General features: G+C 32.8%; 1 protein-coding gene across 7 annotated transcripts in view; it reads right to left on the minus strand.

Annotated features, from left to right (window-relative positions):
- LOC111146578 (oxidation resistance 1) overlaps window positions 1-23,200 on the minus strand; it is a 350,514-nt gene that overhangs the window by 8,004 nt on the left and 319,310 nt on the right. For 3 of the 7 annotated variants that reach the window (XM_022502185.1, XM_022502183.1, XM_022502187.1), the window contains 4 exons: window positions 22,987-23,149; window positions 2,952-3,032; window positions 954-1,079; window positions 61-213 (listed from right to left, as the gene is read on the minus strand). In XM_022502185.1, coding sequence (XP_022357893.1) covers window positions 61-213; window positions 954-1,079; window positions 2,952-3,032; window positions 22,987-23,149 — 523 coding nt within the window. Of the gene's footprint in view, window positions 1-60; window positions 214-953; window positions 1,080-2,951; window positions 3,033-12,909; window positions 13,041-22,986; window positions 23,150-23,200 lie in introns of those variants that run through there. The other 4 variants (XM_022502184.1, XM_022502186.1, XM_022502188.1 and 1 more) reach the window with 3 other exon arrangements.

Consider the following 23,200-nt stretch of genomic DNA (forward strand, 5'->3'; position numbering starts at 1 on the left):
ATGTTTCTTTTAACTGTAAGCTCTTAAAGGGTAAGGTGTCTATTTAGTTATTTTTCATACCTGCCCATCACTGTCTTTAATCACCATCAGCACTGGGGTGTCTAAACCTGTCATTGTTCGATAAAGAGTCTTCAAGCTTGTGCCATGCTTCCCAGTGCCATAAACAAGAGTCCATGGATAGCCAATTGTTCTTGGTGGAAGATGCTTGGTAAGCTTTGAAAAATAAAATGTTAACATTTTACTTGATAGCTTATTGTCAATATACAAGATAGTAATGTCAGCTGAAATGTAATGGTACTTTATAAAATGTAGGCTACAAAAATAACAGTAGAAATTATTCTCAAAGATACAGAGATGCATAAAGAATAACTGTACACTTCTCAGAATGAAACAGTAATTGTGCACCAGGAAAAGAAAGGAACATGCCAAATAAGGACATGGATTAGAGACAAGAAATAGGGTTTACTTACTGTTTTTACCCTCTGTATTAAATTAGCAAAAATACTGAATGGACTGTTAAATTATTAACAAACTCTCAAATAATGGGCCCTAGAAACTGAGCTTCAACATTTTATAGCTGTGTGACTTTGAGAAAGATACTAAATTTCTCTATGCCTAAATTTTTTCACTCATAAAATACACACAATAAAGAGTATCCAACTCTGATAGGTCCTGTAAAAAACACAGGACATAATCACATAAACCAAGTAACTACTACATAGTAAGAAATCAAAATTTTGGCTATTATAACATCTCATATAAATTGCTATTTTTTATTTAATGTCTGCTCCTAACATCTTCTGTTGCACTAGTTGCTATATTTTGTTTACTTTTATTCACAGGAAAGGAAGACTAATAGCAGTAACCCTACTTCTTTAGCTTGAAAACAACTGAAAAGAGGCCGTTTTACTCTTATGGGCATACACTCAGAAATGCACATATGTATGTCATACCTTTTCAATTTGATCTGGCAGTAACAGTTCACTGGGATCACTTAGGTTTGGTCGAAAAGATTCAGACTCCAGGTCTGCTTTCAATGGAGCAATCTGCTTTGAATTTAGGTCTTCTCTTGTAGTAATCTAAACAAGTAAACAGCAGCAGCATGTTAATATAAAAGTGCAACATACATTAAACAATGTCTGCCTTTTGAGAGAAATAAAACTTTGTACCTTAAAAAAGTGGGCTAAAACTTTAATTTAGGATTTTAGAAGTCAAAAGATGCTCCATCTAATAACAGTAGTATATCCAAGGTAGGAAAAGATTTTTTAAATATAAACAGACATTTTTCTCAACCACTGTATGATGGAAAGATAATGATTAACACCCTTATTTCTGTGTGAAAGGAAAAGTCACATGCAAACTTTAATTTTCCTGCTGAAGGGCAAAAGTGAGCCAGCTAGCTTGCTATTTATCAGTGCTATTTAAAATATGTGGGATTTTTTTTTTCATGGTAAACACAAAATTAGCCAGAAATAATTAAGAAAACTTTCTGGGTGCCAAAATTTTAAAGAATGATCCAAAGAAAGTATAGCTTTTCATCAGTATGTGTGCATACATAGATTTATTTGCCTCACTGAAAAACTACCATTACTTAGAAAATGACTTCCTTATTATTACTTTCAAAACAATTTTTGTAAATAGAGTTGGACCACACAAGAAATTTAAAAGTCAATTTTTTCATACCTATATTTTAAAAATTAGATAAATGTGACACATTAAAAAAGAATGTATGCTTTTGCATGATGGAAATGATCCTAAAACGATATTCTTAAAATGATAAAAATGTCAATTAACTCAAAACAAACTTGGATACAATCTATTCTGTTGATACTTTTTCATATTTTATTATTAATTATTTTACAAAGTAACATTATTACTTTTATTTTAATATATAAAATGCAGTAACATTGGGAAATAAAAGATATAAAACATAACTACTATTGATGTAACTTTTAAGTCGGAAAATAGTACTCTATTGGAGCAGATAACTAAAATGCAGCAATGTACAGCAACTGATTCCATTAAGAATGAAATCTTGCTAAATTATTTTGTTCCTTTAACAGATTTCTTACCAAACCTAAACAGCATATATTTTCAACCAATACATGTTCTAGAACTGTATTGTTTTTTGATGAGAAGTTAAACTATATTAATTCCTTCACATCATCAGCATGTTTTACCCTTATTCTGATGATGTGAAAGGTTAAAAAAAAAAAATCCAAGGCAGCATGAGAAGCATTAAAAGAAAAGAAAAAATTCAGTAGTTCTAGCACAGCCATGAAAACATCATCTCATTAAGAAGAGGAAAGCACACAATACACAAAACTGAAAAATGAGTTCAACTCTATCACTTTGTTTCTTAAAAAAAAATCACAAAGATTATTTCATGGAATTTTAAATAATTTATCTAGTTCTGATATCTAGGATATTATTCTAAAGTATTTCTAATACCAACCAGGAATACCTCAAAAACAAAAACAATTTATCTCATTAAAATATTTGATGTGAGGTTGATACAACTGAAATAACCTTAAAGAAGAGAAAATATTTAAGTCTTGTTATTCATTAAAAGGTTTTCAATTGTCTGATAGTACTTCATCTTTCAGATTTTATTTAGTAAAGATTCAACCTCAAACCCAAAACATTCTTCCAATTTTAGAAGTAAATGAACACTTCTCATTGCTCTAAGAAACACACAATACTGAGAATAGTTCTACAGTGACAGAAAATTCCTCTGAATATTTTTAAAGTGAAAAGATGACAGAAAAGATAATCCTAAAGCTCTTCAAGGCAAAACTGGACTCTTTAAAAACAAAAAGGAATTTTCTGATGGGTTATCTTAGTGCCACAGTCAAAACAAATCCTTTAAAAATGAGATTTGCCCTGACGGAAGACACTAAAAACAGGGAGTGTTCAATCTCTGGAGGGATTTAAACTACTGAATGGGGCACCTGGAGACGTCTGCAGAGTGTGCGTAGTTCTTCAGTATTTAGAGCATCGATCCTGCGGTGATACTCAGCCACTGACACTACCTGAATATGGAGACAGGAAGACAATAATTCCACTGACAGTTGAGAAAAAGAGCCAGAACAAAGCAAAACAAAAAAAATGGAGAAATTTAAATGGAGAAAGAGAACTGTATTCAGGGTTTCTTTCCCCACTCCATGCTGAAAATCCAGGACATACCGATATCAAGCTATAGTGAAATACACATGAATGAGTTTAAAACTGCTACATCCAACTGGTTCATAATATAAGGTTTATGAACTGCTTCATATAGACAGAATTTGATTGAATAAACAGAATTATAGTTGCTATTTATAAAGGAAATACTACAGAAAACAACATGCTTTGCTAACATCAAAGACAAAATCGAAGATAACATCTAAAATCATAACGGCAAGCATTTTACGAAGAAAAGGCAGTTTCAACTCTCCCCTCCAAATCAGTTTAGCTCAAACATTATATCTTAAAGGCAATGCTGGAAGAATTTCTTCTAGGCAAAGATAAGAAACATACCCATGCCATATGATCTGTATCAGAAAAAGGAGGAGGAAGAGTAAGAAATGAAGTACATTAAAAAACCCAAGGTAGTAAGAAAAATAAGCTCTAGAAAGTAAAAATTAGATTTTCAAAAGTGTATCTAATCAACAGTACCTTCTCAGGCATGTCTACTTCAGTCTTTCTACAGGACTCTTTTCAGTTTTTATCTTTATATTGGTACTGTAACAGTTATCTGTGACTAAAACTTAATGGCTTTCCTACATTCTGAATTCCTAAGAAAAATTCTTTACTTTCTTAAGTGCCTAGATCAGTCTCTTGCATAATGCAGCTGAAAGTTATGTATGAAGAGGAGCATTATTATAAAAGTCCACAAAAACACACAAGTTTCCTCAGGTTGATACAATAGCTACAACTTTCTCAGATCATGACGTAATTCCTAAAACAGAAACCGTAACACAGTGAACTCTGGTTGTGCCATAAATACATGCTGACTCTCCTGAGCTATGACAGATTGCTCTTGTGATCAACACAGTTGAACCACTGGCTTGGAAAGAGTTGACTTCTAACCTAGGTTTTAAAAAGCTCTTCTTCTAACCAACTAAAATAAATTAACCACCCATATACACTGAGGTAACTCTGACAAGTTATATAAGCCTGTTGAATGCTATGAAAGACATGAGAATAGTAAAAAGGAAAAGAAACTGAATAAATATGTTTTCTCATAATATTGACTTTTACAAATTGACAATGCATGCAATGTGATGGTTGATTCTACTCACAAAGAAACCTAAAATGGTTATGATCTCTAGAGGATCAGATGTATCTGAGTTTGGGCCCTTCTTTATTTATTTCTCCATAAAACAATGGAATTAATAAGACCACATACAAAATACATTTTTTAATGAAATAATATGAGGAAATAAAATGCACACATACAGGACATATTGTCCTGCACATAGTAAATGATAGCTATTACTGTTAGCATTATTTTTGCTTAATTATTTTTCACAAATTACCCTAAGGACTAAAGGGTAATGTCTGAGAGCTTCCTTATTTACTTACTTATTGATTGATTGACAGTATTTATTTATTTATTTATTCATAGTAAAATACTTCAGTTTTGAGAGCTTAACTATCTTGTATACCATGACTCTTTTGAAATTAATTTTAAATTTCAGGATTAGATAAAAATATTAAAGACCTTTCAATTAAGAACAAAAAAAATTTCAATAAAGGTGAAAGAGAAATTAGATCGTAAAAATTAAAAAAATCACAGCCTGTTTTTCTATGACCAACAAAAGAAATCTCCACAAAATATTAAATGGCCAGCTATATTTTTCTTTTTTTTTCCCAGGGTGTTCAATCTGATCAAGTCTCCTAGCCAAGAGTTTTCAAATTATATGACTTATCTACTCCTCTGCATTCCTTCTATCCTTCTGGTTAACATTAATTTTATACTTATTTCTACTAAAGCTCCTTCTGTTACCATATTAAACACATTTCTTTGCTAGAAGTAAAATTAAATTACGCTCACAAAAGGAATCACTTACAACCTAACCATATCAATATCACTGAGTAGGAGGTATCACTGAGGGAACCACGAACTGCCATCCTAAGTATAAGCTTATAACATTTGGTAAAGTCATAGTTTCTTTTTACTGTCACAAATCTACCTTTTCTCATTCACACTGTTTTTGTAAAAAGCTGTATTTTGGGACTTATAAACTCATTACTTCCTCAATCCTAATATTTCCTCAGGCTATAATGAATGAAGATAAAAGAGACTGTCAAAAGAGTCTGTGAATTAAGAAAAAGGGTGTGAAATTAAATGGGTACAGAAACATAGGTCATATCAAAATAAATGAATAAAAACATACAGATTCCTAGTATATATGATGGAACTGAATGTCTTTTTTTTTTTTTTAAGATTTTATTTATTTATTTGACAGAAATCACAAGTAGGCAGAGAGAGAGGAAGGGAAGCTGGCTCCCCACTAAGTGGAGAGCCTGATGCGATGCAGGGCTCGATCCCAGGCCCCTGGGATCATGACCTGAGCCGAAGGCAGAGGCTTTAACCCACTGAGCCACCTAGGCGCCCCATGGAACTGAATTAGTCTTAAATTAATTTTTATCCCTTTGGTAAATCATACTTCATGTACAGAATTTAATTACCCAAAAGATGAAGTAGATTAAGTAAAAAATGGACACATCTCTACAAAATGTCCTATACCAATTAAAGATGCAGAGTTTGAAGAAACTAACCTCAATTAAAAATATATTCACTATCTTGCTAGAGTCATTTCTTGAGGAATAAAGTGGTTTGCATATACTGCCAAACCCCCGCTGTAGAACTAAGTACTATGACCTACTCTCTACAGAACTGAGTGCTACTTTCCAGTCTTTTCAGTCTGACAAAGGACTCTCACACAGAGAAAGTGTTTCCCTAAGCACTTATTTTCACAGAATACAAATGTAGGGGCAGGATCAAATCCACCCATCTCTATTACAAAGGGACTAACAACAACCAGTATAGAAAAGCTAAAACTACAGAAAACTTACAGTTTCTGTCAGTCCCATGAGTAAGAACATGTTCTTCTCCTAGACATAAAGACCAATGCTATGGTCTAATAGTCCTCCTTCTAGGATGTTCGGTATTTCCCCAAGATTACCTCCCCCCCCAAAAAAAACAAACAACAACAACAACAAAATCTTCCTTCCCCCAACTTCCCAGCAGACTAACAAAAGTCTGGTAGATAGCTGTGAATGTGACATTTTTATTCCTTACTTATTTCTTACTTTTGTTTCTTAGTAAAGGGAAATGGAGTAGAAAGACAAATATTACCTAATCAATGCCATTTATACTTAGTTTGGTACCCCAAAATATGTTTAATAAGGAGGAAATCTAAGTTGCAGTAGCTAACAAAAAGGCATACAACGGCATCCTTGAAATCACATAAACTTCTGTTCTATACATACACACTGTCTTTATTATAAAATAAGACCTGGATTATGTTAAAACTTTGCTCCTTTTTTCCCCTAAGTGACTACTTTCAAAATAACACTTCATGGGACTATAATAAATAAGGTATAAAAGAAGCAATTAGTGAATCATAAATTAGCCAAAAAGTAGAAAGAGGGAAAAAAAGAGATCCACAGTGAATCAAAACCAGAACATATTATCAAAGTTTTGATTTGAATAAATCTATATAAAGTTACTTCCTCTTAAGTATATTTGTAGGTGACTCAGATTCTCATGAGAAGGCAGATATATTCCCTGTTCTTTTAGTCAAAAAGAAACCTGTTAACCACTCAAAATCACTCAATTACATTATGTGTATGCTGCTTAAGCTTTCTGGAACAATAAATTTAAGAAGTGAATCTCAAAAAGCGAATAATCTTATTTTCTCTACAGTATGTCAGAGAAAAAGAATACTCATTACAAAATCTTGAAATATATAAATCCACTATTACAGTTGGATATTTCAAAGCTCCTATCTCAGTCATTTATAAATCCAGCAGGCAGAAAATCGGTAAGAACATAGTCAAACTGAAAAACACCTCAATTAGCTGGATCTGACATGTATAGTCTACTCATCCAACAACAACAGAACACACATTCTTCTCAAACTCACATGGAACATTCATTAAGACAGACCACATTCTGGTCCATAAAACATAACTGAACAAATGGGTATTATAAAAAGTATGCTCTCAGACCACAACAGAATTAACTAGAAATTATAACAGAATAACAGTGGGGAAAACCCCAACTACTTTTCAACAACACACTTCTAATTAATGCACAGTAAAAAAAAGTCCTGGGAGAAATTTTAAATGTTTTGAACCTCATAAAAAAAAAAATTCCAAAGTACTGAAATTTTGGGATGCAGTGAAGACAGGAATTAGAGGAAAATTTATAGCGTAGAATGCATATATAAGAAAAGGAAAGATCTAAGATCAATAATCTAAGTTTCCATCCTAGGTAACTAGAAAAAGAACAAATTAAATCTGAAGTAGAAGAAAATAAATGATAAAAAAAATTAACAGATATCAATAAGACTGAAAACAAAATACAGAGAAATATCAATGAAACAAAGAGCTAATTCTTTGAAAAGGTCAATAAACTGATAACCTTTAGCCAAGCTAACTAAAAGAAGAGAAAAAAGAAATGAATTATGTCAGAAATGAAAAGGGACCATCACTATTGATCCCATGGACATTAATTAAAACAAAGGAATATTACAAAGATTTTATTTATTTATTTGAGAGACAGAGAGCGAGCATGAGAGGAGAGAGGTCAGCTGGAGAAGCAGACTTCCTTCCAAGCGGGAGCCTGATGTGAGACTCGATCCTGGGGCTCCAGGATCATGACTTGAGCCGAAGGCAGTCGCTTAACCAACTGAGTCACCCAGGCACCCAGAAAGGAATATTATAAAGGACTCAATACTTATAACTTTGATAACTTAGATGAAATGGACCAATGCCTTAAAAGAAACAAACCACCAGAACTTACACAAGGAAAAACAAAACAAAACAAAATAGATTAACTGAGTAGGCCTATATTGATTAAGAAATTTAATTAGTGGGGCGACTGGGTGGCTCAGTGGGTTAAGCCTCTGCCTTCGGCTCAGGTCATGGTCCCAGGGTCCTGGGATCGGGCCCCTCATGGGGCTCTCTGCTCAGCGGGGAGCCTGCTTCCCTTCCTCTCTCTCTCTGCCTGCCTCTCTGCCTACTTGTGATCTCTGTCAAATAAATAAATAAAATCTTAAAAAAAAAAAGAAATTTAATTAGTAAATTAAACTACTTATCTTCCAAAACAGAAAATATGAGGCCCAGTTCTAGCCAACTAAAATGAATTAGTTACCAGGAAACATCAAGATACTCTATAGAAAGCTATGCAAACTTGTTGGAAGCTATGAAAGACATAAGAATAAAAAAAGAGATAAACTGAACAGATTTCCATTTGTGCCATTATTATTATATTGACTTCTGCAAAGCAACAATGCATGTACTGTGGTAGCTGACTCTGTACTTACAAAGAAAATTACGATCGCTGGCATCTGGATTCACTGATAAATTCTATCAAACATTTAAGGAAGAAATTATGCTAATTCTCTACAGTTTCTTCCAGAAAATAGAGGCAGATGAAGTATTTTCCAAGTCATGAACTAAACATCTGAACAGACACCTCACCAAAGAAGATAAAACAGAAGGCAAAGAAGAATATGAAAAGATGTTCAATATCATCCATCATACATACAAATTAAAATAATGGGATACCACTATATACTTATTTAGAATGGCTAAAATCAAAAGAACTAACATCAATGCTGGTGAGTATGTGGAGCAACAGGAATTCTCATTTACTGTTGGTACAGTGGAAAACAGTATTGCTGCTTTGGAAAAGTCTGGTAGATTGTTACAAAACTAAACATACTCTTACATAATCTGGCAACCATGCTCCTTCATATTTACCCAGATGATTTGGAAACTTATCTTCACACAAATTCTTCATGTAATACAGCCTTTCAAGTGTCAAAACTTGGAAGTAACTAAGATGTCTTTCAATAGGTGAAAGGATATATCCAGACAACAGAGTATTAAGTCAGTACTAAAAATAAATTAGCAATCAAGCCATTAGAAGACAGTGAGGAAGTTTACATGTATCTTATTAAATGAAAGAAGCCATTCTGAAAAGTCTACATATTGTATGATGGCAACTGTATGATACTCTGGAAAAGGCAAAACCACAGAAACAAGAAAATGATCAGTGGTTACAAGATATTCAGGTAAAGAGAGATAAATGGAGGCAGCACAGGGAGTTTAAAAGGTAGTGAAACAATCCTGTATCATCCAATAATGGTATATGTCATTCCACAGAATGTGAAACAGAAAGAATAGACCATAAGGTAAAATACGGACTTTGGGTGACAATAATGTACAACGTTAGTTCATAAATCATAACAAGTATACCATACCAATACAAGCTGTGAATAACAGGAGTACTGTGTGTTGGTGGGGAGAAGGGTATAAGGAAACTCTGTACTTTGCACTCAATTTTTCTATAAACCTAAAATTGTTCCAAAAATAGAATCTATTACTTAGAAAAAATCAGGGGAAGGATAAACACAAAATTTGGAGAGATGGTTACCAATTTGGGGAAAACATGAAATGACAAGGAGAAAGAACATACAGGCTGATACAACTGCTTTGATAATGCTCTAGTTCTTTAGTTGGGTAGTGGGATCATAGAAACTCACTTTATTATTACGCCTCCTCACTTGCATATGCAATAAATATACTTTTCAACTACTAAGTCAAATGAATAAAGAAAAAAACATTCTACACTGAATATATATGCATATATCTTTTCAGTTAGGTTGCTGACTAGAAAGCAGATGTTTTATATACAGTAAGATGTATATAAATACAAGTTAATAAATTTCCTGTGAACAGGTACTACAGGTAGGCAACACAGTATAGCAGAACGAATAGTGGGTTTGGGTGCAGACCTCTGCCTTATTTTTAATTCTGCTTTTCAGTAGTTTTGTGAAGTTGAACAACTGCATTTAATCTCTCCATTTCCATGTCTTTCAAACAGAAATAATATTTTAAGCACATTAGGAGGAATAAATGATAATATATGTAAGCCATATATCAAAATAAACACTGACACATTAAATACACAAAATAAATGTTAGCTCCCTTCCCCTAGCTATACTGTAAAGATTTTGAGAGAGAGTAAAGAATTTAAGGGCACAGGCTAAAGCGAAAATGCGTGGATTCAACCACAGCTCTGACCCTTATTTGTTGTAATATGACTGCCTTTTGTTTCTTAAAATGGAGATCAGAGTAGCAATTTTCACAATGAGGATTAAATGATGTTAAGTGTTTAGAATAATATAGTGTTATTAGCATACAGTGTTAGAAGTAATTATTTTTCTCATTAATATGATCATTATCTTGAGCCAAGGTCACTGGAAGATTTTTACATTTAAAGTAGCTCTTCTTATGGACTTTTTCTTACAGAGATGTAAATAATTTATCACAGGATTTTTTTCTCCTATTTTCATACATGAAAGCCTAAGTACAAAAAAAAATTTGTCTTGTCACATGAGGGCCTAAATATAAAAAAAAAAAAAGTTGACTAATGAAATATTGACAGAGATAAAACAATGTTGCTATATTTAATGATTTGTGACTTTAATCTGATTAAGCCTAAATTCTTACTATAAAATAGGCTTATAATGCTCAAGCAAATTACTACTGACGGATATTAAAGAGCCAGGATACAGCATATGGTTACAATAAATATATAATTAGCTTCAAATAGTTAGAAATTATAAAGTTTAGGTTGTCAGAATAAACTCTAAACTGGCCTTAAAAAAATAAAGACAGGAAAGTTAAGCATGCTTGATCAATATGGTTCTCACTGAAGTTCAATGGCAAAGGTTTAACTTGATTCCATATATTTTAGAGCATATTTTACCTATTAGTTATTAGTTAATGTCTCTGAGCCTTAACTCATTTGTAAAATGAAAATAATCTACATCTGGTTAACACACACAGTTACTATAAGGTGAAATATGACACTATATACATAAGCATTTAGAAAATTGTCCTGGTTTACATAAATACATAGCCGTATTAATAGTAGCTATATGACAGTTTATCAATGAGGGCTACAGATACCATTCTACAAATCAGTTGAGTAAAGATATGATGAATTGTGAAAAGCTACAAAATATTTGTTATTCTTTAAGAATCATTTTCTATTTTTGGTTTTAAAGCACAAGAATCCCTTTTCAGGCAAAATCATATTAAGGAATCTCAATCTACATAACAAGAACTGCTATCCTTTTAAACCTTATTTTCTTAAGCTTTTCTTCTGCTTTACAGCTACTAGGGTATCCACTCTAAAACAAGGAAAACAGCTAGAAAACCAGAACGTGAACCTGTCCACACATCAAAACATATCACACTGTATTGTCCCATTTTAAAAAATATATCCTGGTGAAGTAAGGAATGTGACAGTCATGCTCTCTGTGCTCCATGACAGCTTAGTTCAGTAACCATTCATACCTGTTCCCTCATCTTTAAAATGGGGAGTAATGCTGATTCTACAAGGTTACTGTGAAGGTTAACTGAAATAACATATAAACTACATGTATGGGAAGAGCTGAAGACCAGTGCGAAGCATGCACTCCTATCTGATAAAACCACGTAATAGCTTCCTATAAGAGTAAAAATAGGAAACGTTGAATGTGTTAAGTTTGTCATGCACATTATAATGATCCATAAAATTCAAAACAAGCACATTTTGTTTTGCCTTTTTTCCTAACAGATTAAAGTCTTAGCAAACTAATTATAAACACTTATTTGAACTGCAAATTAAAAAATACATGAATGCTCTCCACAGTTCTTGGTTTAAAAAAAAAAAAAAGCTGTGTTAACTGGCTATTCTCATAAATCTGTTCACAATTTTAACAAATTAAATCATTTCAGATGCCTACTTCCCTCTGTGCTGATGTATCACATGAAAAAAAAAACTGAAATTATTCAACTTAAACATAAAAAGACATAACAAAGTACTCTCAAGCCCAATAAAAACACCAGTTGAAATAATTTTGGTATTTTTACATGCTTAACATTTATGGGTGGCAAAATGCTTTGGGAGCATCTTCCTAAGTCATTCTTGGTTCTAAGTATTTACCTAGCTTTATTTAAATCACCAACAGTTACAGTAAAAATAAAATTAATATTCATAAGGCAAGTTATAATCCTGAATCACCACAGAAAGAACAATTGGCAATACATTTTCTAACAATTAATGCACACATATTTTTACTTAATAGTAAAAGGATTCTCAAAACAGTAAGTTGAAATTTTTCTTGACTAGAGAGAGTATCTTTTAAAGTTTTATAATAGGTAGCACAGCTGGAAATTTTTAGGATAGCTTAAAAAAGGCTTTTCTCAAGATTACTAAAATAATTGTCTTAATACACAATATTATAAATGTATCTAATTTGGGATCCAGTCAATAAAAAAGTTAATTCATTCTGATGGTTCTACTCAATTTATTTTTAAGAAAAAAAATTCTGAATATTTTCCAAAAACATCTTAAATTAAAAATTAAAGCAGCAATAAAGATTTTATAATTTCCTGCTGATGTAACATAGGAAAACCAAAATACTTTTACAAAACAAAATTCCAGTTTCTTATTCATTCCTTTTTTGAAAATATTTAGGATTAGCAGAAGAAGCTTAAAGGTACTTTTCTGTAATCATACAACTTTGTATTCTATAAATATTCCCTCCGCTTAAACTTTCAGAGATTGTATAATTTTGCATGTCACCATAAAAAGACTAGTAAACAGACAAATTGAAATCATTGACTAAGATTTACCAGAGTGTATTTATGATTAATTGGTTGATGTCTTCTCCCTTTTTTCCCATACCAGAGACGAGACATTTCCTTTCCAGAGCAAATTAAGTTATATCAAATCTCATAATGACTGTTTTAAAAAGCATTCTTCCTCTGCTAAAGATAAATTTTCAGCACAAGAGCCCTACTACAGTGACAAAACAGTTTGCTACAGACAAAGATTTGATTGACAAGACAGAGAGCTAATCACTAAGTAGTTTCTATTGCAAAGATAGTTCTGAGTGGAGACTGTAAAGCCAGGGAGGGAAGAGGTTTCTCATGTTGAAGTTTGGTTGCACTGTAGCCAAATGTGCAAAAAAAAAAAAAAAAAGGGCTCAAAACTTTAAAGACACAGAGCATGTATTTGGAAGCACCAATACACTAAGAAGCACACTAAAAAATATGTCATAAAAAAGTACTAAGTGCAGTTTCCAGAGTACTTCCTAATGTACACAAATGATTTCAACTAACATTTTGTTGTTTTGCTCATGCAGTCATACATCCATTCTTTATTTATATCTAAATATCCAATAAAATGTCATCTTTTATGTGAGCATTTTTTGAGCAATGAGACATCTTTTGAGGACACTCCAACCCTCAATTTTTATAGAATGTCTATGTAAAAGTGATGCCAATCCACTACAATAAATCCTATACAAGTATTCAAGTGACCTGAAAATTCCTTTACCTGTTTATACAATCCATTTTTAAACTTCATTTTCTAATACCTAATTTCTTGAAAAGGTACTTACAATTACTATAACCTACCTATACTTCACTAATCAGTGGTATGCTGAATATAACCGAAGAAGTGAACTTTGAAGATGAAATATTATGGCTATGAATTAAAACTTCCTAGAGCGAAATTTTAAGTCAAATATCAATGCATAATAGTATGCCTGAATATTTCTTCCATTTTAAACCAGCTCCTACCCACACCTCCACATTCCATGATGAACATGCATAGAACACAGCTCACTCCACACTAAATATCCTCCCTCCCTCTCACACCAGCTACTCCCCCATCTCCTCAACCAGCCCCACACACTTACGCTAAGATCTCTCTCCCACAGTCCCTCATCTGTAAACTCTATCTCCACATGGATCTTACTACACATAGAGTGCACCGTAGTCACTACCTCCCCATGTCATGGCACACCCCCTACACATACCATTACATAATTTGGTGGTAGTGGGCTGCCATTTTGAAAACCTTTTATCACTTCTAGCCAGATTTTCTAAAATTAAAAATATTATATGTGTACCCAAATGTGGCTGAAATACATACATACACACCCCAAGCACAGAGCAGCTTATTTTGCTGGTTATCCTATCAGCATCCGTCCCTGCACCTTCTTCCTAATATAGCTTTGATTTTGCTCAAGTATCTTTTCAGCCATGTTTCTGAGAAGTCTTGCTCCGCACCTGGACAAGATGGGTCCTTATAGATCTAAACCAGTTGCTCTCAACGTTTAGCTTGCATCACAATCGTCTGGAACATTTGTTGACATACAGGCTGCTGGGCTCCAAAACTGGTTTCTGATGAAGCAGACTAGAATGGAATCTGAAAATATGCATTTTAATAATGCTGCTGCTGCTTATGGTCCAGGGACCATGCTTTGAAAAACAACTAAACCACAATGAGATGTTACCTCACACCTGTTAGAATGGCTATTATCAAGAAGGTAAAAAATGACAAATGTGGGTGAGGCTATGGAATAAAGGGAACCCCTGTGTAATATTGTTAAAAATGTAAACTTATGCAACCATTATGAAAAACAGTACAGAAGTTCCTCAAAAAATTAAAAATAGAAATATCATATGGTTCAGAAATACCACTCCTGGGTATTTATACAAAGAAAACAAAAACACAAATTCAAAATTATATATGCATCTTTGTGTTTGCTGTACATTATTTATGACAGCCAAGATATGGAAACAACTGAAGTGTCCATTAATGGATGAATGGATAAAAAAGATGTGAGATATCTATATATATAGATAGATATAGTATAGATACAGATATCTATATAGATATATCAGAATACTATTTGCCTGTAAAAAAGAATGAAATCTTGCCATTTGCAACAATATGGTTGGACCTTGAGGGCACTATACTACATGAATTCAGACAGAATAAGATAAATACGATAAATACTATACAATCTCATTTACACGTGGAATATAAAACAACAACAATAAAACCCAAGCTCACAGATAAACAGGTGGTTGCCAGAGGCAAGGAGCTGGAGGTAAGCAAAATGGCTGAAGGGGGGGCGGTCAAAAGCTACAAGCTTTCAATTCTAAAATAAATATGTCCTGAGGATATAACATACATGGCAACTATAGTTAATACTGTATGCACATTTGAAAGTTGCTAAGAAACTATATCTTGAAGTCTTCATTACAAGAAAAAGAAATTAATATAAGGCAGCAAATGCTAACTTTAGACTTGTTGTGGTGACTATTTTGAAATACACACAAATATCAAATCATTATGTTGTGCATCTGAAACTGACGTTATATATCAATTACACCTTAAATGACTTAAACTAAGTCATTTAAATATTTCTAGACATCCCTGAGTTTGACAGAAATCTCAATTTACCATTAGCGTAAAATGACAGACTATAAAATGAAGCGCTTTTAAAAACAACCAGTTTAAAGGCTGAACAAAATTCATAACTCAACCTATTCTCATGATTCAGATATTCAATAATCTCCTTTCCTCTACTTTCTTTATTGGTGCTGAAATTATATCTGATTTCCTCTGAGTTGGGAATGGTCTACCAGGGCCAACTATACAAAATCCACCTACTCAATATTTAAGATAATACTTTAGAAGTAATTTTAATATTTAAAAGAATAAATTAGTTGTTCATTGCTGGTATATAGAAATACAATTAATTTTTGTGTGTCAAAAAAAAATTAGTCTGGGTGCGCCTAGGTGGCTCAGTGGGTTAAGCCTCTGCCTTCAGCTCAGGTCATGATCTCAGGGTCCTGGTATCCAGCCCTGCATAGGGCTCTGCTCAGCAGGGAGCCTGCTACACGACCCCCCTCTGCCTGCCTCTCTGCCCACTTGCGATTTCTGTCAAATAAATAAATAAAATCTTAAAAAAAATTAGTCTGTCATTCATCCATTCTGTCTCTTCTCACACTCTGTATTAAAAATAACATTTTGGATTTTTTTTTAACATTTTGGATTTTTAATGGAAATTTGATAGCCTGTAACTTTTGGCTAGTTACTAAGGGAGAATATTAACAAAAAGCAAAACATTAGTTCAAAATTTTCCTGAAATAGATAACATCCTAAGCTGACATTTTTATTAGTCAAAACAGAATATGTTAGGCATAATTAATGAGTGCTGAATGATAATATGAGAAAATTTATGAACAGTCTAGAACTGGAGATCTACTCCGTAGCATAGTGCCTATGGTTATACTCTACAGCATACCTGAGAATTTGCTAGGAGGGTAGATTTTATGTTGTGTTCTTATTACAATAATAATAATAATAAAGAGGGTAGGAAGAAACTCTTGGAGATGACGGATGTATTTATGACTGTGGTGGTGGTTTCGTGGATATATACTTGTCTCCAAACTTACCAAGTTTTATATATAAATTTGCACAGATTTTTGTATGTCAATCCCTCCTCAATAAAGTGATTTAAAAAATACTTAATATAGAAATATTATTTAAGACAATTTGTATTAACTCGTATATTCTAATTGCTTTAGTTTTTAAATACTTCTTTAAGAACTTAAGAAATCTGTGTCTGCAACAGATATAATGACAATCCTCCAAATTCTAATTGTTCTTAATGCTTTTGATTTTTACCCTTTTGTCAGATTTACTGAATTTTGGAGTTCTGGTTTGTAATACTATGTGATATGATCAATTTAAAAAAGTATATTTTTCTTTAATTGCTTTTATCTAAAACATGTGACCTCTCTCATTTTAGTGACTTAGAGATAAAGAGTACTTTCATTTTGAACAAAATCAATTCTGTATGGATTTTGCTGGCTAGACAAGGAGTGATAAGTAATTTTGTCTTGCTTTATTTATTGCCTCAATTTCAATTTTGGCATTACTTGTGCCTTAATTAAAAAAAAAAATCCTTCTGTTTAATAAAATAAGTATCAGAATATCTGACAGCTTAAGAAATAAAATATTCACCAAACAAATGAAGTCATCTCAGAAACCAAAAATCAAATGAAATATATTCTTTTTAATACTTTGGCAAGGGTGAGAAGTGATGACTAAACTGACATGATATGTTTCTAATTCTTATCATTACTTTTAAGAATGAAAAATACTATTATGCCATATAATCTACTGGCACATAATACTAGCAAACTCATATTTTAAAATTTAGTCAACAAGTATAAACCTGGGAGGTAAACATCTAAATAAATCAATTAAAGCTAATTTAATAAAGTCAATTTCTTAATTGTTTTTATCATCGTAGGAGCACTTAATTAGTAGGTTTGTAGTATGAAAGATACTGAACTGTAAGCGGCATAAAATTAACTTTAGAGATGAAAAAATGGAAAAACTTTTTCTGCCATTTCTTATCCCAAAAGGAGTGAAAGTCAACTCAAAAACATGGGACAACAAGCAACTGTAGTTTAAAAACCTCCAGTTTTGAGACCTGTGTCATCAAGCATCAAGACCGGCATGCCCAACACATGTGGCATTTTGAAGCCCAAAAAAACTTTCAGAGGATTCTAATAGAATCTCTAAGACTATCTGAGACTATTAGACTGATAGACCATTAGAGTCTATTAGAGACTCTCAAGTTGGAACTTGGGGTTGAGGGTGATATAGCCTGAGGGGGTATAGTCATTGAGCCATGTGGTAAGCCTGGTGACAGGATAAAGTTGACTTACATTATGCTGCAGTATCACTTTTACTTCATAAGAAATTTAGAAAATTCTTTTTATAGAACATCAGATAAATTAAAAATATGAATGCAAAATTCATTTGAACCTTAAGGATAAAACAGGCTTCAAAGATTTTTTAAGCTTATTACTGTGGCTGCTGTGTTAGACTATACTACTAGACTCTTGGGTTCTTGTCAGGTACATCAAACTTTAAAGAGTATTTGATCGACAAGTTCAAGAGGTACAGATCAATGAATTGCAGAGTGATAAGTTTCTTGGTTTCCCTCTCCTTGTAGTGCCTCTTGAGTATACAATGTGATAAAAATCCTTTCGGTGTGTAAGGGAGCTATGCCTGAAGTAATTCAGCCTGGCTGTTATTGATACAAAAAACAAACAAACAAACAACCGTGCTTTTTTAAAAGTCAAGGCATAAAATGTTTAAAGAAACCTTTCTCCACAGTGAACCAAATTTACAGACTGCAGATGCAACACACATAATATGAGGAATATTTTGAAAAGTATTTTTATACAACATAATTTGCATCACAGGGCCTTGAAAATTAAAGTGTGGTATGATCAGTACAGTCTGAAAGAATCTTCCAGAGTCTTAGCACTACATATATTCAACACAACACCTAGGGTAGCACACTGGTTTTTCCACCACTACTGTACAATGTCACCCCCTGAGGAGCTATACAGAATACTGATTTTCATTTGGTCTGAGATGACCCTAAGGCAGTAAGTTTTTTGAAAGCTCCCCCAAATGATTCAAAGGTTCTGGCAAGATTGAGAACTTGGCATGGTAAAAAGGACAATGGACTCTGAATTACAGATTAATTATTATGATTTGTTAACAAGGATTTTAGCCAAGAAATAAACTTACAGAAATTATCAATAAAATAAAGATGAGAGTCTATGATTAAATGGGTTGTTCTAGATCAAAGGCAGAAGAACATGTTAGCAACACTGTGGGGATGTTATCAGCAAAATCCAGACTGCACAACATTCTAGAAAAAAAATCTGATTTCTTAAAAATGAAAATTAAAAAAAAAAAACAATGCACAAAGAAATGGACAGAGAACCTACATTTACAGACTTAAAGAGACATTTTAACTGAACATTTGGAGCTTAGTTGGATCCTGATTCAAGTAACAAATTGTAAAAATTTATTCATATTACATATATTTTATAACATATTTACGACATTTGAAGAAATGGGAACTGGGGACAAAGAAGGATTACAGATGGAATAAGCTGATAAAGCTGAGTGATGGTATATGCAAATTCATAATACTGTTTATCTCTATTTTTGTACGTTTATCAAATCAAAGCACTATCATGAGGAAATAGTGTCAATAAGCATCTTTCCCACCTCTACCTAAAGACCTTCCTACACTTTGTTGAAATACCATTAGAATACTTCCCTTGTCAGTGAAAATCTATAAAAACAATCCCCATCAAAAATCAAAAAGTAACATTTTTCACAAAACTGCAAAGCCTCACATAAAACATTATACTCGCTACACATGTTGCTCTACTTGTCACTGGTGACACTGGCAGAAACTAGGGAAAAGAATCTACAATAAATAGTTTCTTTCCGGTTGCAACATTATTAAACTCCAACAGCAGAAGGATTCATAATTAAGGAACTCATTATGGTTGGAAAATGCAAACTTGAGGTAAGCTGATGTTTTTATACTATTTTATATTGACTAAACTAGAACAATAAAGAGTATATGGTAAAGAATATGAATCTCTTACATACCTTAGTATAATATGCATAGTTATATGCATTTATATGTTATATATGTTATATGCATAGTATTTCTCAGATTCTTTCTCCCAATAATCAGGAATCTTAGAATAGATGCTCTTACTCTTGACCATCTAAAACTTTGGCTAGCCTGCTCTTGGTGAATGCAGGTTTCTATTGCTCTCACCTCTCTCTGGAATTCACTATACAATCTCTAATACTGTACTTCTTCCTTCCTTCCTGTATGAAACTGGCTCTGAAGATATAGTCATGTATGAAACCCTGCCCTCTGGCGCTTACATTGGGAGAAGGACAGGAGGGACACAGAAAAGAAACCAGAGCAGAGTAAATTAATCATATGCAAAAGTTTTCCAAATGTACACATTTCTGGTTAGCAACGTATTTTTGTCTAAATAGCAGTTAGGGATACTAATCTCCTAAGTATTACTAGCTGCTTTACTCAAACAGACTGATGTCCAAGTTAGCTGTCATAATAAATTCATCCTACATTCTCCAGTCACCTATTCTTTACCCTGACATACAAAAAAGCCCCCAAACAGCAAGCACTTCACATTTTGAAGTACTTTTATTTTACATAAGTGCAAAAAAATTCCATTTTTAAAACATTAACATTTAAAATATTTTAATGTCATTATACATTTGTTCACCAAGCATGAAACCTAATGTAAACAGACTTCAGATGAAAAAAAATATGCTTTTTATTTAGGCACTTAGTAACCATCAGGCACTAGATCAGCATGGTATAAGAGAAATGCAAGACATATATAATTATAAATTAATTATAATTTTTCTGGTAAACACATTAAAAAAGGAACAAGTTAATTCTGATTTTTATTTAAATCAATATATCTAAAATATTGTCATTCAAAATTAATGGTATTTTACACCTTCTTTTTTTAATTCTCAATCTCCAAAAGCCAGTGTGTACTCTGTAATACAAAGCATCTCAACTCAGACTAGCCAGATCTCAAAAGTGCTAAATAGCTACATATGTGTAGTAGCTACTGTATCTAGGAATTAGTGTAATTTCCATTACAGCACCTCTCAATTCAGACAGGAAATATCTGATGCTGTTTAGAGTTAGGTTTATTTAGATTTCATAAAACTTACAAGCTGAAAAGTTCATGTATCGTAGTTGGTCCAAATGTACAAAAAACTTACCCAGTAACTGAATCAAATATCCATTTTAAAATTTAACTGGAAGTAAATAAAATTAAAAATTTAATTCCTTAGTTGCATTAGCCACATTTCAAGTACTCAACAGCCACCTAATAAAGATGTGGCTACAATATGAGACAGCACAGCACTCTTCCTAGATAATGCAGCAAAACGTTTCTAAAATTAATTTTTTCTCTCTCATTTCCTTTTTATTTTAGAATTGATTCTGGTTGAAAACAGGTGAGGAGACATTTATTTTTTTCTTCAGAAGTTATGACCTTCAGAATCTGCCACAAGAACTAAGGCAGTTCCTTTGAATCAAAATAGTCAATAATCCATCAACAGTGATAGTCGATTATTTCCAAGGTTATGTGCTCCAACCCCAATGGAGAAAAGTTCTTTATTTGATGGGAATTATTGCAATCTCCCTTGCCACCCAAGTTAAAAATCCACTGTTACTTAGCTGTCATTAAATCCTAGGTTATACCTGTTTAAAACAATTCATGGAAACCAATGAGAATGAAGACACTTCGGTCCAAAACCTATGGGATACAGCAAAGGTGGTCCTAAGGGGAAATACATAGCCATCCAAGCCTCCCTCAAAAAAATTGAAAAATCTAGAATACACCAGCTGTCTCTACACCTTAAAGAACTGGAGAATCAACAATAAATCAAACCAACTCCACACATAAGAAGGGAAATAATCAAGATTAGGTTATACCTGTTTAAAAAACTTAATTTCATCCCCTTCCACTCTACCTTCACCTGTTGCTATCCTAGTACAAGTAGTTATCTTTGATCATCTGAGCTACTTTAAAAGCCTCCTAAAGTTAATTTTAAATACACAGGGATTTTACAGATGTCAATACCCATGCAACTGTCACCCAGAAAAAACAGAGTATCTCCAGTACTCTATAAAGTTCCCTCCTGTCCCTGAACCCCTCAACCCCTAGAAACAGGTAGTCTGATGGACTTCTGATTAGTTTTGCCCTGGTGAACTTCATATAAATGCATATAAATTATACAGTATATATATAAATTATATACTGTATAAATTATACAGTATATACTCTTTTACGCCCGGCTTGGTTTAATTAAACACATTATCCAAGAGATTTATCCATGTTGTTGCCTGTGCAAGCAGATCTTTTTTATTATTAAGTTATGTGGAATTTTATGAATATTCCCAAATTTACTGATCCATTCTTCTGCTGACAGACATTCAGGTTGTTTCCAGTTTGGGGCCTACTGAGAATAAAGCTGGTATGAAGATTAATAATGTTGGTTTAAGTATTAAAAGAACCCAAAATAAATGCTCAGTATATGTTACCTCTTTCCCTCCATTGTATTGGAGTTACAGTTGAAACTGATGCTGTATATACTACACAGAATGAACTTAAACAACTTAAAATCAAGTTGAAAGACATGCCATGTATACCTTTAATCATTATACATGTTAAGTACATGCACAATAAATTCATATTCCACAAACAACCACAAACATTAACACCATATGACTGACAAAATATACGCCTGTTTAATATCACATTTTAGCATCTGCTCTATATTTTCTAACGCATCATGAAGACATTAATCTAGGCAACCAGAAGAGAAAAACCAGATTTTGTCACCTTATCATTCCAATAAGAAAACACATGTAAAAACATGATGTGCAATATTAAAAGATGTATCTTTAACCACTATTAAGTGGTTACAGAAAGTTAATTAGTGTTATTCTGGCCATTTAAACAAGTTCAGTAAATTTTAGCATATGAAATTTTTACACTTTGTAAAATTAGCATCAGCTTCCATAGTGTTATTGTACATTCACTTCAAAATAATGCTCAGGTATGGACTTAGAAGGAATGCTAATTGGCATGAATGTGTTAAATGATTGGTGCACATTCTCCATGGGAGGTTATATTAAAATGAATCAGATCAGAAATAAATGTTTTATAAAAATTAGTAAAACAGCATTTAATATTCTAAAATCCACTCAAGGAAAGTGATTTTATTGCCAAGCAGTTGTCTAACATTATAAGGCAAAAGGAAAATTATAAACAGTAAAAAAAAAAACCAAACCAAGGTTACTAATCAGATTATTTCAATAAACACATGAACAGAAAACCTTTAAGAATTACTCTTTTGTACAAAGATCACTTGCACATTGCCTGTACTACCATAAAGCTATAAATTCACACAAAGTAAAAGGATCAATGAAATCTTCACATTTCTCTCCTTACCTCCCATTCTCTGGCTGCTGCTTCATTAGTAGAATCCTCATTTGTTTCAGATTCTTCAATCTTTTTCACTACTATAAATCCAGGTTCTCTGGTATATTCACCAGTATCTTCTGCATATATTTCTGGACTCCACTGAATGAAGAAGGCATACAAGTGGTCTGTCCTGTTAGAACATGTGACTATTAATAACCGACCTACAATTCTGTGCTCCTAG

This window comes from Enhydra lutris, unplaced genomic scaffold, assembly GCF_002288905.1.
Source record: "Enhydra lutris kenyoni isolate GAN:26980312 unplaced genomic scaffold, ASM228890v2 scaffoldscaffold14, whole genome shotgun sequence".
In the NCBI taxonomy this organism is placed as follows: Eukaryota; Metazoa; Chordata; class Mammalia; order Carnivora; family Mustelidae; genus Enhydra; species Enhydra lutris.